We start from the raw sequence: 19,140 nt of genomic DNA, 5'->3' as shown, positions 1-19,140 counted from the left end.
AGAGAATGGCATGTAAAAACCTTAATTTCCTTTCCCAACACTAACACCAGGATGATTTTGTTTTAGGTTGAAAAAGCTAAAATGATTTAACACTAAAATTTAAAGCAAAATCAACAATATTCCTGAAATATGAATGTTTGGCAATGACTTCCTCACCAGGAATACTGGTGTGACTATCTTCTCAACAACAACAAAAAAAATCAATGTTTGGAGATTTGTGTTATAAGAAAATATTCTGGCTAATGAAAGTTATTACTTAAAATGAAAGGCAAACTATACTTTTGTTCAGATTAAATTACTGATGCCCAATCAAAGTACCTTGTAGTCTATGAGATGTACAAGAAATAAAATCCTCTTCTATTTTATTTACTTATTTTTTTTTTGGTTTATTGAGGTAGGGTCTCTCTCTAGCCCAGGTTAAACTGGAATTCACTATGTAGTCTCAAGGTGGCCTCCAACTCATGGCAATCCTCTTCTCTCTGCCTCCCAAGTGCTAGAATTAAAGGTGTGCCACCATGCTCAGTCCTTATTTTATTTTTTATTTTTGGTTTATCAAGGTAGGGTCTCCCTCTAGCCCAGGCTGACCTGGAATTCACTATGTAGTCTCAGGGTGGCCTCAAACTCATGGTGATCCTCCTACCTCCTACCTCGGCCTTATTTTATTTTATTTTTTTTTTGAGGTAGGGTCTCACTCTAGCCCAGGCTGACCTGGAATCTACTATGCAGACTCAGGCTGGCCTTGAACTCATAGCAATCCTCCTATCTCTGCCTCCTGAGTGTTGGGATTAAAGGCAGGTGCCACCAAGAGAAAATGAGTGCCAAAATAGGAATATAAGCAGAAGATCTAAAAAACAACTTCCTGGTGTGTATGTGTGTGTGTGTGTGTGTGTGTGTGTGTGTGTGTGTGTGTTTTAGTATTTCATATAAGCTACTTCTGGTTGTGTGCCCTGATGTGTAGAAGAAAACAAGGAAATAAAATTTCCAAGTATAGTTAAAAAAGTACTCCTCTTCCATAAAGCAAATTTTAATGTATCAATACTTAAAAGTACACAGTTACTTAATGAAACATCACTACAACTGCATAGAATTGAGCTCCAAAAAATTATACACTTAGAGCTGTCTTTCCTGGGCACTGGTTTACAAGAGTTTGGTTGACAAACCAACTTTAGAGTCATTTGCTCCCACCTGGAAGGTATAGGTCAGGCAACTGAAGAGTTCAGAGGCTTCTTCTCTTCCTAAATGAAATGTTGGAAGGTTTATGTAGATCTCAAAAACATAACTTCTAAAATACAAGAAAAAGAGACCCTTCCTCTCTGTGTTAAGGTATGTGACATTCATGAAACTACAGCAAACCAAAGTTCCCACAACTCTTTTAAGAGATTCAAATGTACTAGAAATTCCAAAACTAGAATGCCATCAAAGATTAAATCTCTTAATGCTCGGAGCTACCCCAAAGTAATGAAGTAGGAACTCCAAAAAATCTGGTACCAAAAGGGTGAAAATAATGATTGCACTGAGGATTCACCTCTTTGAAGGCTATTTAAGGAGGTAGGATTTAAGGGTTTTTTATTTGTTTTTATCTTTGCCTGGCTGGTAATCTTAGAGTTTACAAGAATCCCAAGCCTGACATAAGAATATTTGATAGTTTCACAGCTATCATGTGTACATATTAAAGTTGATTTACTCTTTTAAATAAATCTAACTAGAAAATGTCAAATTAACATATTCTTTTACATAAAACTGTTGTTTCAAAATTCTTGAAAAACAAGAGCAGATGACATATTCAAAGACTACCAAAGTGTGTATTTGATACTCACATGCAAACTTAAAACCTTGTCAAGTCAATTCTGCATGATGCCTTTAAAAAGGAAATGACATACAAAGTTTGCTAACTGTGCAAAAGATTAGCTTACTGACACTTGAAACATATTACAAAATGAAAAAATACACATAAATGTAGACACTGACATATGAAGTTGACATGGCATAAGAGCTTATCACATTTCAGAGATTTTCTTTAGTAACAAGTTTTTGTTTTTACAGTTCCTGGTACACAGCAAAGTTTATCACAGAAGATAAAAAATCCTTTTTAAACAATTCCAACAGTGAATTCTTGAGGCACCTTCTCATATAAAACACAAGATGAATACAATTATCAATCCATCTGAGAAAAGTTTTCAATGTAAATTAATATCACTTTTTTCCATTTAAGAGTATTTTACAGAACTTTAATAAGGCAGGACAAATTTGTGAAAAAATGTAGATACAAAAATGATATAAACTAATAATTTAAATATTCCAAGGGGATAAGAGTGAAGATGGTAAAGCTCAAGCAATGCCTATTCTTTTTAACTTAAGACAGAATTGTGCACAAGCTGGAGATTACAAAGAATTTCAAGACTTTGCACAAGTTTGGATTTTCTTTTTCTTTTTACATTTTTATATTACATATTTTAAATCATATCAGGAATGCAAACTAAACTGCGTACTACTTTTAGTGGAAAAAAGTTCAACATTGTGCAATTTTCTGCCTCTTAATTTTTAAAAAGTGGCAGTAATCCCTGCATTTGTGTTTGAAACAAGGATCTGAGAAACGTTATCAAAAAAGGTAATGAAGGCAAAAATTGGCAGACATCCACCATCTTGTTCCTTTTAAAACAATGTGGATAAAAAGTAATTTCATGATTAAAAAATGAATCTTTTAAATAAATACATTGTATCTGACATTTGCACTGGCTGATTTGATAAATCTTTAAGTAAACAACGGCTTTACTACACTCCCTGTAGCCTCAAGCCACTGGCTTTTGATTCTGGAGTCCTTTCTCACTGGGTTTCATATCCTGCCACTCGATAACCAGCATGCTGATTAGGCAACATACTGCCATTCTGGCCTTGTGGTGTCTGCACTCCGTAATTTGGTCCCATCCAAGGTGTGGAAGACTGGGTCTGACTAGTGGAAAATGTGAGAGAAGCAGAGGGGAGGAGAGATCATTGGTTAAAATAATGTCAAGCCACATATTAATAACACATACATAGGAAATATACTTTTTCTTCAATCAAAATATAAGAACAACTTAGGCCTAGGGATGCAAAAGAAAAGGTATAATTTCTCTTAAAAACAAGTGTGTCATGATGGGCATGTTGGCCTACACCTTTAGTCTCAGCCCTCAGGAGGCAGAGGTAGGAGGATCTCCAAGAGTTCGAGGCCAGCCTGGGGCTAGAGTGTGACCCCTACCTCACCCACACATTAATGCTACTCTCACTTTTGGATTATAGAAGCTTCTCTTTTCAGATGGCAGTGACCTCTGGAATGACTCAGAAGGCACCATAATGCTGAAAAAAGTGACAGAAGTGGTCAACAATGAAGCATCTCTATCATACCTCCCAAGGCTCAGGAAAAGATGATCACATTAAAATAAAAGAGAAATTAATTGAGAGGGCAATGGAATATGGTGGAGAGTGGAGTTGTGAAGGGGAAAGTCAGGGAGGGGAGAGAATTATCATGGTTATTTCTGTAATTATGGAAGCTGTCAATAAAATAATAATAATAAAAAACTGTCCTCTCCATCTAAATTGGACACACTGAACAAGTCACTCCCTGAAAGAAACTTGATTACATAGTACAAAGAGAATTAGCATCTATAGTACTCAAGAAGGAAACTAAAGCCATTAGCATATGCAAACTCCTAGGTTTACTACTTTATAAATATTATTTTATTTCTTTATTTTTACTTTTTAAAATTGTTCTTATTTTTATTGACAACTTCCATAATTATAAACAATATCCTATGGTAATTTCCTCCCTCCCCCCACTTTCCCTTTTGAGACTCCTCTTTCCATCATATGCCCTCCCCCTCTCAATCAGTCTCTCTTTTATTTTGATGTCATCATCTTTTCTTCCTGTTATGATGGTCCTGCGTAGGTAGTGCCGAGCACTGTGAGGTCATGGATATCCAGGCCATTTTGTGTCTGGAGGAGCACGTTGTAAGGAGTCCTTCCCTTCCTTTGGCTCTTACATTCTTCCTGCCACCTCTTCCACAATGGACCCTGAGCCATGGAAGGTGTGAGATATTTCAGTGCTGAGCAATCTGTCACTTCTGAGTACCATGGTGCCTTCTGAGTAAATATAATTTTTTCAAACTGCAAAGTACTTTTTCTTGTTTTTGTTTTTTCGAAGTAGGGTCTTGCTCTAGTACAGGCTGACCTGGAATTCACTATGTAGTCTCAGGATGGCTTTGAACTCATGGCAATCCACCAACCTCTGCCTCCTGAGTGCTGGGATTAAAGGCATGCACCACCACATCCAGCTTCTTTTGCTTTTTAATTTCCCTGAAGCAGGGTCTCAAGCTAACCTGGAATGCTATAGTACAAAGTCAAGGTGATCTTCCTACCTCAGCCTCTGGAGTGCTGGGACTGAATGTGTATACCACCCCATCCAGCTCTAAATTTTTTAATTCCATTTTATTTTTATTTATTTCATTTTTAAAATAGCATATTTTATGCAGATTTTATAAAGGAGTGTGGAAAGCAGAAGGCTGGGAGGTAAGAGGAGAGATAAAGTAGGGTGAAGCAAAGTATACCACATGGAGCCCAAAAGCCCATGTGGGGCCACCTGTAGCTCAAGTGTCCATGTGACCAGATATGGATCTGGGGAAAAAAGCCAGGAAAGGCCAGTTGTGGTGGCGCACATCTTTAATCCAAGAACTCAGGAGGCAGAAGCAGGAGGATCGCTGTGAGTTCAAAGCCACCCTAAGACTACACAGTGAATTCAAGGTCAGCTTGAACTACACCCTACTTTGAAAAAAAAATGTGGAAAGAAAAAGAGAAAAGTTCATGGAGCTCCTGCCATGCGGGGAGGTTGAGGGGATAAAGAACCCATGTGGAGAGTAAGGGACAGGGAGCCCTCCTGGCTGGACCTGGGCGGAGCCAGCCAGGTGTGGTGGCACTTGTCTTTAATCTTAGCACTTGGGAGAGAGAGGCAAGGGAAGGATCAAAAGTTCAAGGTCAGTTTGGGAAGACTCAGAAGGCATCATGGTGCTGGAAAGGTGACAGGAGTGCTCAGTACTGCAATATCTCAATCACACCTTCCAAGGCTCAGGGTCTATTACAGAAGAAGTGGTAGACAGAATGTAAGAGCCAAAGGAAAGGTAGGACTCCTTACAACGTGCTCCCCCCAGACACAAAATGACCTGGATATCCATGACCTCACACAGTGCCTAACACTACCTACACAAGACCATCATAATAGGAGGAAAAGATCATGACATCAAAATAAAGGAGAGACTGATTGGGATGGGGAAGGGATATGATGGAGAATGGAGTTTTAAAGAGGAAAGGGGGGAGGGGATGGAGGGTATTACCATGGGATATTTTTAACAATCAATGAAATTGTTAATAACAAAAAAAAAATTGAAAAGCAAAAGTTCAAGGTCAGGGCTGGAGAAATGGCTTAGCGGTTAAGGCATTAAGGCATCTCTTTCTGTCTCAAATAAATAAACAAATATCTTTAAAAAAATTACCTAGAAACATTTTGCTCTGAAATATAGTAAGACATACAGATTTTGGTAACAATGAATCAACTCACTCTTTTGGTAGGCTTTTTGTGTCATTTTCTGAGATGGTCTCGTTATTTCAGGTAGGTTACAAAGCTGGAGATAACCTAGAACTTTTTTATTGTCTTTTTTTTTTTCAAAGTAGGGTCTTGCTCTGGCCTAGGCTGACCTGGAATTCACTATGTAGTCTCAGGGTGGCCTCGAACTCATGGCAGTACTCCTACCTCTGCCTCCTGAGTGCTGGGATTAAAGGCATGTGCCACCATGTCTGGCTGACCTTGAACATTTTTTTAGCTTTAAAATAATTTATTTATTTATTTGAGAGAGAATGGGAACATACTGCAAATGAACTCCAGATACATATCCCCCTTGTGCATCTGGCTTACATGGGTCCTGGGGAATCAAACCTGGGTCCTTAGGCTTCACAGGCATGCACCTTAACCACTGAGCCATCTCTCCAGCCCTTTTATTATTTTGGTCGAGGTTAGCATCTCACTTTAGCCCAGGCTGACCTGGAACTCATCTATAGTCCCCAGCTGGGCTCTAGCTCACAGCCATCCTCCCAATTCTGCCTCCCAAATGCTGGGATTAAAGGCATGGGGCACCACACCCATCTCTAGGCCAAAAAAAAAAAAAAAAAAAAAAATCCCTAAGGTAGTGTCTTGCTTTAGCTGACCTGAAATTCATTATGTAGTGTCAGAGTGGCCTTGAACTCACAGTAATCCTAACCGCCTCTTTGAACACTGGGATTAAAGGTGTGCACCACCACGCCTGACTTCAGGCACATTTTTTTTTTTGTTTTTTTTTTTCAGGCACATTTTTAAGGGGAAATATTTAAAATATTTTATTTTTATTCATTTATTTGAGAGAGAGTGAGGAAATGGGCAAACCAGGGCCTCTAGCCACCACAAACAAACTCCAGATGCATGCTACCATGTGCATCTGGGTTACATGGGTCCTGGAAAATCAAACCTGAGTCCTTAGGCTTCACAGGCAAGGGCCTTAGCCACTAAGGCATCTCTTCACCCCTAAGAAGAAATATTTAAAAGTATAAATTTGCCAGGCATGGTGGTTCATGCCTATATCCCAGCACTTGAAGGCTGAAGCAGGAGGACTGCTATGAGCTTAAGGCCAGCCTGGACTAGATTGAGATCATGCCCCCAAAAAAGAAATAAAAAGGGGGTTGGAGAGATGGCTTAGTGGTTAAGACACTTGCCTGCAAAGCGAAAGGACCTTGGTTCAATTCCCTAGGACCCACATAAGCCAGATGCATAACGTGCCACATGCCTCTGGAGTTCACTTGCAGTGGCTGGAAGCCCTGTTGCACCCATTCTCTCCCTCTCTACCTCTTTCTCTCTCTCAAATAAATAAATAAAAACAAAATATTTTTTTAAAAAATTAAAAAAGAAAAAAATTCGAATCTCTCTGTGGTTACCATAAAAGAAAAAAAAAAAGACAAAACAAAAACCAACAAATATATTTAAAAACCACTCTAGAGCTAGGGAAATAGCTTAGTGGTTAAGGTGTTTGCGTGTGAAGCCTAAGGACCCCGGTTTGATTCCCCAGGACCCACGTAAGCCAGATGCACAAGGGGTGCATGCATCTGGACTTTGTTTGCAATGGCTGGAAGCCCTGGTGTGCCCATTCCCTGTTTCTCTCTGCCTCCTCCTCTCTCTCTCCAATAAATAAATAAAATATTGAAAAAAAAAAAAAGCACTCTAGAGTTCATTAAAGAATACAGCTTGGGAGGGATGGCTTAGCTGTTAAGGTGTTTGCCTGCAAAGTCAAAGGACCCAGGTTTGATTCCCCAGGACCCACGTTAACCAGATGCACAAGGGGATGCAAGTGTCTGGAGTTCGTTTGCAGTGGCTGAAAGTCCTGGTGTGCCCATTCTCTCTCTGTCAAGTAAATAAATATAATTTTTTTTTTTTGAAAAAAGAATACAGTTTAAACCAGGCATAGTAGCACATGCTTTTAATCCCAGCACTCAGGAGGCAGAGGTAGGAGGATCACTGTGAGTTTGAGGCCATAAAATTCCAGGTCAGACTGGGCTACAGTGAAACCCTACCTGCAGGGGGAGGGGAGAATAGGGAGGAGAATACAGTTTATGCCAGGTGTGGTGGCGCACGGCTTTAATCTCAGTACTGGGAGGCAGAGGTAGGAGGATCATCCTGAGTTCAAGACCACCCTGAGTTTACATAGTGAATTCCAGGTCAGTCTGGGCTAGAGTGAAACCCTACCTCGAAACCCCCTCCCTAAAAACAGCTTAATACTGGGACCATTACTTTAAAATTTCCTTTTGCCATTTCCCAAGGTTAGGAAGGGTAAAGAACAGATATGCTTACTTGAACCCTTGCTGGCTCCATGGCTGGCCATACATTCCATAGGCGGGGACTTGCCAACCATTGGGCATGTACTGGCCAATCTGCTGTGCATTTCCATACCACTGACCCCACTGGCCATATGCTGGTGGATATCCAATTTGATTCTGCTGCTAAATAAAATCATAGCAGATAATTTAATATTACTTAAACTTATTTGTATATGTAGATTCTCAAAATACCAAGCAGCCAAAACACAGGGCCATTATCAAAACAGAAATAATAGGATAGGGCTAGGAATGTAGCTCAGTGGTAAACACTTGCTTAATGTGTGAGTCCCTGAGTTCTATCCCCAACAAAGAAGTGGGAAAAAAAATGCTGAAAAAGTGACATTATATAGCAATATATATGTAATACTCTAAATGGCAGACTTTGTAAAAGTACAGGCAATGCCCAAGTAATGAATATTATACTTAGTGTTTGGTAAATTAGCCATATGTCTGTTCATTTTAGATTGGGGATATAAAATGATTAGTTATTCCTATATGCAGTTTATTTAAGAAACCTGAATGTAGAGCTTAGGATTTTCTTATTCCCATCTCTATGCTCCATTTACAACTTCCTCATAGAAATCTTTGTGGTATTAAGTTTGAAACACTAAAAAATGAAGAAAAAAAAAGTTTAGACAGGCCTGGTGTGGTACCCCTTTAATCTCAGCACTCTGGAAGGCAGAGGTAGGAGGATCACTATGAGTTGGAGGCCAACCTGGCACTACAGAGTGAGTTCCAGGTCAGCCTGGGCTAGAGAGAGACCCTACCTCAGAACAAAAAAAAAAAAAAAAAGAAGTTTGAACCACTTAAGTTGCCTAGAAAAACAAAAAGCAGCTATCTATATACTTATAACTTTATTTATTTATTTTTATTCAGTCAGGTTAGGCATGCTTTGAGTTCTCCAAATCACATGTGAATGAATCTACCAAGTATTAAAAAAAGATTTTATACCCTGTTAGGTTTGGCGGAGCATTTTAAAATCCACTGTGTGAGCATGAGTCAACTGAGGCGGTTATATGCATCATGTCACCACTGCAATCCATGAGACACCACTCCGGAACTATAATACATGTAGGAAGAGCCCTTATATACTACAGATTGACTAGAGCTTGTTAACAAGGGTTATCAGCAACATTCACTTCAAAATAACCTTATTAGTCCAACAACTATGTCCCAAAGTCAGGGACCCTCTCACCTGTTGCATGGGATTTATCATATCAAGAGTTTCTTTGCCCCAATAGCATTTCACAACATGACCTTCAATGGTAGTACCATTAACAGAAACAATTGCATGTGCTGCACTTTCATGGGAATTGAACCTATTGAAAACAATATTAAGAATGCCAATATAAATTCTTTTAAATATTCATGAGTAAGACATCTTTTAAAAAATCAAAGACAAATTCAACCATCAGTTGGGAAGGGGGATCAAGGTTACCAGGCAATTCAGAAATTCACAAAAACAAGTCCCATCCACTCACCAAAACCCCCCATAAAGTACATGCCTTCTTTTCTTTTCTTTTTTTTTTTTTTTTTTTGAGGTAGTGTCTTCAGGCTGACCTGAAACTCAATCTATGATCCCAGTGTGGACTCCAACTCACAGTGATCCTCCTACCTCTGCTTCCTGAGTGCTGGGATTAAAGGCATGTATCTCCATAACTGGTTTAAGACTCCCCTTTTAAAATAGGGTCTTTTGGTATTATAAACCTGGTTAAAAGCCCATATATGGGGAAGTCATAGGCCCTAGTGGGAAGCTACTCTTGTTGTTTTGCTAAACAAACATTATGTGCCCATCAAACTGCCTTTAAAATAACTATGTTAATATCCATCAGTCCAGCTGTGGTCAGAAAAGCTTATGTTTACAGTGATCAGCAGTGACTGGCTGAGGTGCTAAATGACTGTTCAGTCCTTTCAGTCCTAAACAGGACATGTTTTTCATTCCTTCCAAAGCTTAGAATATTGTAGAAGAGGAGGTGGGGAAAGAAGGGAAGTCACAAGAAAGGAAGGGAGCTGTGGGGAACACTAACTTCACTCTGATGTATCATCCCCACTTTTTTGGTGTGTGAGTGTAGACACATGTGTGCCATGGTACACATATGGAGTGAAAGGACAACTTTAAGGTCATCTTCCACCTAGTTTAAGACAGGGGCTTTCATTGTTCATGCTCTGCCAGCCTGCCTAGCTGGTCTGTGAGCTTTCAGTTAATTCTCCAGTCTCTACCTCCCTTCTTGTCTTAAGTGCATGCATTGGGATGATAGAGCTCAGCACAGTTTTCAACTTTCACATGGGGCCTAGGGACCCAAACTCAGATGCTCAGAGCTGTGCATTAGTGCTTTACATAGCCATCTCCCCAGCCCTGCACTGTTAAAGTCTCAGCAGCTACGAGCTACACAAAATCAGCATAAGATCGGGCCCAATAACACCTTATCATAGGAGGAGGGATTCATGTGGACCCATCCCTACCTGATAATTAATAGGCAGTTAATGATTGATGGAGGGGATTTATGTAGCTACTGGTAAAGTGCCAATATATTCACCTATGCTCCAATAAACCACCCTGATAAAACATATTGGGTAAAAAATAAGCTTAAAGTTGAAGAGGGCTAGTTGAGAATCAGTGGAACAAGAAAGCTTAACAAGATGAGTATGACTGAAATACATAATGGGGCTGTGGAGATTGCTCAGTGGTTAAGAGCATTTGCATGTAAGGCCTGACTACCCAAGTTTAATTCCCCAGTGCCCACATACAGCCAGAGGTACAGAGTGGCATATGCATCTAGAGTTTGGTTGCAGTGGCAGGAAGCCCTTGGGCACTTATTTCCCCCTCTCCTTGCAAATAATTAAAAATACTTAAAAAGGGGCTGGAGAGATGGCTTAGTGGTTAAGGTGCATGCCTGTGAAGCCTAAGTACCCTGGTTCAATTCTCCAGGTCCCACATATGCCAGATGCACTGGTGGCACATGTGTCTGGAGTTCGTTTGCAGTGGCTGGAGGCCCTGGCGCACCCATTCTCACTCACTCTCACTACCTCGCTCTCTCTGTATCTAACAAATAAATAAATAAAAATAAAATTTAAAAAAAAAATTGTTTACAAGCTTGAAAGTATCACTATGAAATCCATTTTTTGGTTTGTTTTTTGGTGTTTCGAGGTAGGGTCTCACTCTAGCCCAGGCTGATCCATATTCTCAGGGTGGCCTTGAAAGCATGGTGATTCCTACCTCTGTCTCCAGAGAGCTGGGACTAAAGGCATGTGCCACCATACCTGGAAAAATCCATTTTTATGTATAACATATGGTGATAAAAAAACATTTAAAAATAGAATCTCATGTATCTCAGATTAGCCTCAAACTCCCTAGGAAGCTGAATCCCTGATTCTCCTGCATCTATCCTTGTTCCAACACGCCAGGAATACAGACCTAACACCGCCATGTCAAGCAAATAGAGGATGTTTTTGTTAGGCTGGTGCTAGGAGAGAGAAACGAAAATACAACAGCGAATAGTTATATGCTAGAGATGCTCCTAGTTCTTTAAACCCAAGGTAAAAACATTTTTTTCCCACCATATTGCACAGGCAAATCTTGAACCGGTAGGCTAAAATAATCCTCAATCTTAGCCTTTCAAGTAGGCAAGTAGGTGGGACAACAGGAAAAACAAGATAAATTCCCTTTCTCTCTCTTTTTAAATATGGGGGTACTGGGAAACCAAACCCGGGATGTTATGCTTTGGAGGCAAGCCTCTTAACCACTAAGATATCTCTTCAGCTCCTCTATTTTTTTTTGTTTGTTTACTTGAGGTAGGGTCTTGACCTAGCCCAGGTTGATCTGGAATTCACCCTGTAGTCCCATGCTGGCCTCAAACTCACAGCAATCCTCCTACTTTGGCCTCCTGAGTGCTGGGATTAAATGTGTACACCATGACAATGGACCCAAGGAAAATTCTTAAGAAAATCAGTATGTTAAATGTTCAAAAACTATTTTTTGTTTGTTTGTTTGTTTTTTGAGGTAGGATCTCACTGTAGCCCAGGCTGACCTGAAATTCACTCTGTATTCTCAGGGTGGCCTTGAACTCATGGTGATCCTCCTACCTCTGCCTCCCAAGTGCTGGGATTAAAGGCATGTGCCACCACGCCTGGCTCAAAAACTATTTGGGGAGGAAAAAGAGCTTTAAAAGAAACTACCCCTACCGAACAAATGAATATCCTTTATCTGGGAAGACTCGAATTTCCATTATTTGTCCAAATGGTGAAAAAGTCTGACGCATTAGTTGTTCTGTTAGACAAAAAACAAATCACACTAGATTATATTTAAAAACCAACCAATATAAAGCTTTTCAGTTTAAAAGTAAGTCTCAAGATGCCACACAGGCAAAGCTCTTTCTACCTGTCAGCCCGGAAGTCACACCACCACAGTATACAGTACAATTGCTGGGACTCGACTGACTGACAACCTCATCATAAGATAGCTGCTTGGTGTTGGCTAGGAGAGAAAATGTCATACCTTTAATTAATCAAGTAGAAATGTTCAGAAGAAAAGCAACATTAACACTACTGTAATGGCAATATTTACCTTGATCAAAACTCTGTAAAATATGCCCTACATTTGAGTTGAAGATTAAGCCATCCCCCAGGAATGTGTAAAATGTTACCCAGTATTCTGCTTACTAGGAGACTTGACATTACAGACAATATAATTATTGAAAATTACAAAAATGAAAACTAAGTACATTTTTGAACAGTAGTCTTGACTTGCTTCGTATCTATTTCTGCAATAAATCTCCAGGAACAGCTCTAAACATTTACAATCTAGTGTACTTTTCTCCAAAATTCCACAATTCCTTTTCTTCTCCAATGCACCTACACTCATATGTACTCTTTGGAGCTGGAGGCTTTCGGGTTGCCCAGTTAGTTCTGATTTGTCTTCCACCAAGCCACTGGCCACCCATCTGCTGAATAGCATTTTCGGCATCCTGTTCCACATATTAGACAACAAAAAAGAAGGCACAGTCAGTTTACATTACAATAACTTTTAGCATTGGTGCTTTTCACAAATGTTTTATCAAATGAAAATGCCTCTTGAAATACACAACATATGAAGGCTTTCCAAAATGCAATGTTGCTATAAAATTACCTTTATTTGATAACAGACTCTGGAAATGTCAATCATTTAAAAAGTCCTAAGTGTCAATAACTTAATGAGGTAGTTATAAAGCCAATGCAACAATTAGCCTATTAGGAGAATCTTATTTTACATAATCCAGCAAGTTTCTTTCTTTCTTTTTTTTTAAATTTTATTTATTTCACTGAGAGAACCAGGCAGATGGAGAGAAAGACAGAGAGAGGCAGCCAGGCATGGTGATGCAAGCCTTTAATCCCAGCACTTGAGAGGCAGACGTAGGAGGATCACTGTGAGTTGGAAACCAGTTTGGGACTACAGAATAAGTTCCAGGTAAGCCTGGACTACAGTAAGACCCTACCTCTAAAAACCAAGATAAATAATTCTTTTTTTTTTAATAAGTCAGATACAGCGAGACAAGCAGGTAGAGAGACAGACAGAATGGATACACCAGGGTCTTTAGCCAGTGCAAGAAAACTCCAGACGCATGTGCCACCTTATTTACGTGGGTCCTTGGGAATTGAACCTGGGTCCTTTGGCTTTGCAGGCAAGTGCCTTAACTGCTAAGCCTTCTCTCCAACCCACAGCAAGCTTCTTAAGTACAGCATTGCACCTCATTCACTCAACTGATAAATGCTAAGCCATAAACTGAGCATGGTGGTACAAGCCTTGTAATCCCAGCACTTGGGAGGTACCAAAATTCAAGGTCATTCTTAAAGCTTGAGACCAGCTTGAATGATATAAGATGTTATTTAAAAAAATATATATATCAGCGAGGATGAAAAAAAAGTCAAGAGATTCCCATTTCTGGATCCCTCCCCTAACAAGTGTTTATCCTGCATCTTCACTTTTGCTCTGGAATAAAATTTACTCTGCTTTATCTTTTTTGTTTTTGTTTTTTTTAATTGAGGTAGGGTCTCACTCTAGCCCAGGCTGATCTGGAATTCATTACGAAGTCTCAGGGTAGCCTCAAACTCACCACAATCCTCCTACCTCTGCCTCCCAAGTGCTGGGATTAAAGGTGTGTGCCACCATGCCCGGCTTTGCTTTTTTTTTTTTTTTTTTTTTTTTTTTTAACGAAGGAAGGGATTTACTGACGCTTACAGATCCAGGGAGAGTTCCATAATGGCAGAAGAAGCTGGTCCTGCTTTTATAGGTCCAAGAAGAGAGAGAGGAAACCACAAGCCAAAAAGCCACACCACACAGCACACTTACTTCTCTAGCTTTAAAAAAAAAAGGCTAAGAGCCGGGCGTGGTGGCGCACGCCTTTAATCCCAGCACTCGGGAGGCAGAGGTAGGAGGATCGCTGAGAGTTCGAGGCCACCCTGAGACTACAAAGTGAATTCCAGGTCAGCCTGAGCCAGAGTGAGACCCTACCTCGAAAAACCAAAAAAAAAAAAAAAAAAAGGCTAAGAAGGGCTGGAGAGATGGTTTAGTGGTTAAAGCATTTGCCTGTGAAGTCTAAGGACCCAGGTTCAATTCTCCAGGTCCCACATAAGCCAGATGCACATGGTGGCTCATGTGTTTGGAGTTCGTTTGCAGTGGCTAGAGGCCCTGGCGTGCCCATTCTCACATTTTCTCTCTCTCTCCCTCTTTCTGTCTCTAATAACTTAATAAAATAAATCTTTTTAAAAAATATTTTATTTATTTATTTATTTTAAATTATTTATTTATTTATTTGAGAGCGACAGAGAGAAAGACAGATAGTGGGAGAGAGAATGGGCGCGCCAGGGCTTCTAGCCTCTGCAAATGAACTCCAGACACGTGCACCCCCTTGTGCATCTGGCTAATGTGGGACCTGGGGAATCGAGCCTCAAACCGGGGTCCTTAGGCTTCACAAGCAAGCGCTTAACTGCTAAGCCATCTCTCCAGCCCTAATAAAATAAATCTTTAAAAAAAAAAAAGGCTGGCAAGCCAGGTGTGGTGGCACATGCCTTTAATACCAGCACTTGGGAGGCACAGGTAGGAAGTGCACCAAGAGTTCCATGCCACCCTGAGACTACATAGTGAATTCCAGGGCAGCCTGAACTAGAATGAGACCCTACCTTGAAAAACTAGAAAGAAAAAAAAAGGCTGGGGGGAGGGGGTGTTTGAGAGATGGCTCAGGGGTTAATGGCAGTTTGCTTGCAAAGCCTGACAGCCCAAATTAAATTCCCCAGTATATAATGTAAAGACAGATGCACAAAGTGGTGCCATCTGGAATTCATTTGCAGGGCAGGGGGTCCTGGCATGTCCGTTCCTCCTCCCTTCCGTTTGCAAATAAATAAAAAATATATATAAAATCTAGATCCAGGGGCTTACAAAATGGCTCAGTGGTTAAGGTGATTGCTTGTGAAGCCCAAGGACCCAGGTGTGATTCCCCAGAATACACAGCAGTACAAGGTGGCCCATGCTTCTGAAGTTTGTTTGCAGTGGCTGGAGGCCCTGGCATGCTCATTCTCTATCTCTTCCACACTCTCTCTCTCTTCTTCCCTCTCTTCAATTACATGACAAGTTGGAGGCCAGTCTGGTTTGCATAAGACCCTATCATCTCCCCCGCCCCCAATAAATTGTAAAAACAGGTACAGAGAGATGGCTTAGTGATGAAGCCAAAACTTGCCTGTGAAGCCTAAGGACCCAGGTTCGATTCTCCAGTACTCATGTAAGCCAGATGCACAAGGTGATACATGAGTCTGAAGTTGTTTGCAGTGGCTGAAGGCCCTGACCCACCCATTCTCTCTATCTGCCTCTTTCTCACTCTCTCAAATACAACAAAAAATTATTTTAAAAAGTAAAAACAAATCACACACCTTTAATCCCAGCACTAGGGAGGCAGAGGTAGGAGGATCACTACATAGTGAATTCCAGGTCAGCCTGTGCTAGAGTGAGACCCTACCTCAAAAAAAAAAAAAAAGTAAAAACAGCTAGGTGTGGTAGTGCACACCTTTAATCCTAGCACTTGGGAGACAGAAGAAGATTGCTTTGAGTTTGGGGCCAACCTGACACTACATAGTTAATTCTAGGTCGGCTAGAGCAAGACCCTACCTTGGAGGGAAAAAAATGTAAAACCAGACTTCTAGCTTCAGAAAAAGGGAATTATGCCTCTTCCTTGAAGGTTGTTAGAGATGCTACATGAATAGTGCCAGACACCGCATTCATAATTCACTAGCCATTTACCTGAATTATGGACTCATGGTCTGAAGTTTGGTTTAGGAGGGCTTTGCTGCTTTCCTTAGCAGGGGCCTTGCTGACATACCTCCTAGCCCTACATTTGGACCTTGTCTACTAATCCCCTGACAAAATTTATCTCTTTACACTTAGAAGCCATCATATCCCAACTGGTAGTTCAACAGGACTTCAGGTCAATTCCAAAAAGAGACCCAGAAATTTGAAAAGTATCTCCATGCTGCCACTCAACCATGTGGCAAGGGAATTTTGGGATCAGCTTTTTGTTGTTGTTGTTTGTTTGTTTGTTTGTTTGTTTGTTTTTTTAAGGCATGCACCACCATGCCTGGCTTTGTATTTAATTTAGTTTAATTAATTTATTTGTTTGAGAGTGAGAGTGAAAGAGGCAGAGAGAGGGAAGAGAATAGGTGTTATCAGGCCTTCCAGCCACTGCAAACCAACTCTAGATGCCTGTGCCACCTTGTGCATCTGACTTACGTCCTGGGGAATCGAACCTGGGTTCTTTGGCTTTGCAGGCAAACACCTTGACCACTAATCCACCCCTCCAGCCCGTGAACAGCTATAATTTGTTTAGTTATTTATTTATTTTTCCCCAAGGTAGATACTCAAGCCCAGGCTGACCTGGAATTCACTCTATAGTCCCAGGCTAGCCTGAACTCATGGCAATCCTCCTACCACTGTCTGGGATTAAAGGTGTGCACAACCACACCTGGCTCATTTGTTTTGTGTATATGGGTACATACAAGCCAAGGAGCTTGTGCGATCAGAGGACACCTTGAAGTATTAGTCCTCTCCTTTCTCCTTGTTTTGAGAAAGGATTTCTCTTCTTGCTATTGCTGTTGGTAAAGCAATAAGCTGGCAGGCAGCTTCAGGATCCTATTGACTTCATCCCATTGCCACAGGCATGTTAGGATTACAGTTGAAGATGCCACCTTGTATTCTGATTACGTGGGTGCTGGGGACCTGAACTATGGTCAGCAGGTTTGCAGAGCAAGCACCTTGAACCAGTGAGCCATTTCCCCAACCCTCCCAGACAGTTTCCCCTTAGGGACAGTAATAGGAAAGATCTCCCTAATTTTCAACTCCTCTATTTCTGTAGGAAGCCGTTACAGAAGGTAGATTTTCATCCTTCTGCACCCTTCAAGAATTAGGGAGAGTCAGAGGTGGTAGTTCATGCCTTTAATTCCAGCACTCAGGAGGCAGAGGTAGGAGAAGCACTACAAGTTCAAGGCCAGCCTGGAACTACATAGTGAATTCCAGGTCAGCCTGGGCTAAAGAGAGACTTTACCTTGAAATCCACCCCACAAAAAAAAAAAAAAAAAAAAAGAGCTGGGCATGGTGGCACATGCCTTTAATCCCAGCACTAGGGAACACTGTGAGTTCGAGGCCACCCTGAGACTCCATAGTGAAATCCAGGTCAGCCTGGACTACAGTGAGAGACCCTACCGCGAAAAACCAAAAAAAAAAAAGAATTAGGGAAAAACATCTCTTAGGATGAAGGTGATGTAGGCAACCACAGGGACAGCACAGAAATCAGGCCTCCCATTGCCCCTTCCCCTTCCTGTTACACCTCCTCACTGGTGAATAGTCTGTGGTCAGGCATTTCCTGGTAAAAAGAGAGATAATAGCCAGGCTTGGTGGCATACACCTTTAATCCCAGCACTGGGGAGGCAGAGGTAGGAGGACTGCTGTGAGTTCGAGGCCACCCTGAGATTATATAGTGAATTCCAAGTCAGCCTGGACTAGAGCAAGACTGCCTTGAACACTTCCCCCCACCCCACCTAAAAAAGAGAGATAAACCAAGAGTGGTGGCTCATGCCTTTAATCCCAGAACTTGGGAGACTCAGGCAGGAGAATCACCTTAAGCCAGCCTGAGACTATAAAGTGAATTCTAGGTTAGTATGGGCTACAGTGAGACCCTACCTTGAAGAAAAAGAGAGAGAAATACAGAGAAAGAAATAAGGAAGGAAAACTTAAACCAGTATTGGTCGGAAGCACTGTGAGGGCCAGCCTGTCCCTAAAGTGACCCATGAAGGAAAAATCCCTTTTTACAATCTCAAGTAAATGCATAATGGTGCATACATATGGTTAAAATCATGGGATTGAGAAGGAGTCAAGTAGCTTTGTTAGGCAGTTAAGGTGACTGGGCCCCTGAAAGTAAGAAGCAGAAATGCCTTTGGGCCTATTTTAGCAGTCTCCACTTTGCTAGAGAGCAAAGGATGATCTGACTCCTTTTCCACCAACAACCTGGGCCCCTCCTGGTATTAAGCCCTTTCCTAGGATTTAAATCTAATCCTAACATTGTAGTTGGTCAAGTCAGCCCCCAGAACTTGGTGTCATAACTAGCCTCTTCCTGAGACAACCTCTAGCCCAGACCAGTCAACTGTCTCTCTGGCTCACTTGAGCCAGAAAGTAGGTCCCAACACCATAAGGTTATAATTAAGTTTGTGAGGGGAAGGCAAGCTCTCTAGGCTACTTGATCACTTGAGAACCTTGAAGTTCTGGTGAGTTTCCCCAGCTGGGCAGAGGCTAAGAGAGAACCCCCTAAACTCTATTTTCCACATGGGCTCTTTAACCCCTCCTGCCCTCCATATGGCAGAAGCACTTTGTATTTTCTTTTCCTGTCCTGTTTATGGTTTTCCCACACCAACCATGTGGGCTCTCAGGCCATGTGGGCATATTCATTTTCCTTTCTTTGGTTCTGTATTTACATCAATAAATATAATAATTTAATGATAATCCTCCTCAGTTTGGTTTGCCTAATTCTTTGGTTAAATGCAGGGTTTAAGACTCAAGGACTTCCTGAACCCCTAGCACCCTGTTTCAGGATGTACAACATACATGTGTAGACGTGTCAATCAGGGTAAAGATCACTTCATTCCTGCCCCAGGGAATTGGCTCCTCTTTCTAAATAAACTTATTTTTAAAAGGAACAAGGGGAA

General features: G+C 41.1%; 1 protein-coding gene across 6 annotated transcripts in view; it reads right to left on the bottom strand.

Annotated features, from left to right (window-relative positions):
* Positions 1 to 1,008: 1,008 nt before the first annotated feature.
* The window catches only part of Tia1 (TIA1 cytotoxic granule associated RNA binding protein), a 68,740-nt gene continuing 50,608 nt past the window's right edge, over positions 1,009 to 19,140 (bottom strand). For 2 of the 6 annotated variants that reach the window (XM_045152526.1, XM_045152523.1), the window contains 6 exons: positions 12,779 to 12,887; positions 12,302 to 12,397; positions 12,106 to 12,190; positions 9,119 to 9,242; positions 7,898 to 8,046; positions 1,009 to 2,946 (listed from right to left, as the gene is read on the bottom strand). In XM_045152526.1, the coding sequence (XP_045008461.1) occupies positions 2,790 to 2,946; positions 7,898 to 8,046; positions 9,119 to 9,242; positions 12,106 to 12,190; positions 12,302 to 12,397; positions 12,779 to 12,887 (720 nt within the window). In that variant the 3' untranslated portion in view covers positions 1,009 to 2,789. Of the gene's footprint in view, positions 2,951 to 7,897; positions 8,047 to 9,118; positions 9,243 to 12,105; positions 12,191 to 12,301; positions 12,398 to 12,778; positions 12,888 to 19,140 lie in introns of all 6 variants that reach the window. The other 4 variants (XM_004668314.2, XM_004668315.2, XM_045152524.1 and 1 more) reach the window with 3 other exon arrangements.

This window comes from Jaculus jaculus, chromosome 6 (genome assembly GCF_020740685.1).
Source record: "Jaculus jaculus isolate mJacJac1 chromosome 6, mJacJac1.mat.Y.cur, whole genome shotgun sequence".
Taxonomy (NCBI): domain Eukaryota; kingdom Metazoa; phylum Chordata; class Mammalia; order Rodentia; family Dipodidae; genus Jaculus; species Jaculus jaculus.
The sequence above is the reverse complement of the archived record's forward strand: the minus strand, read 5'-3'. Positions and strand labels throughout refer to the sequence as shown.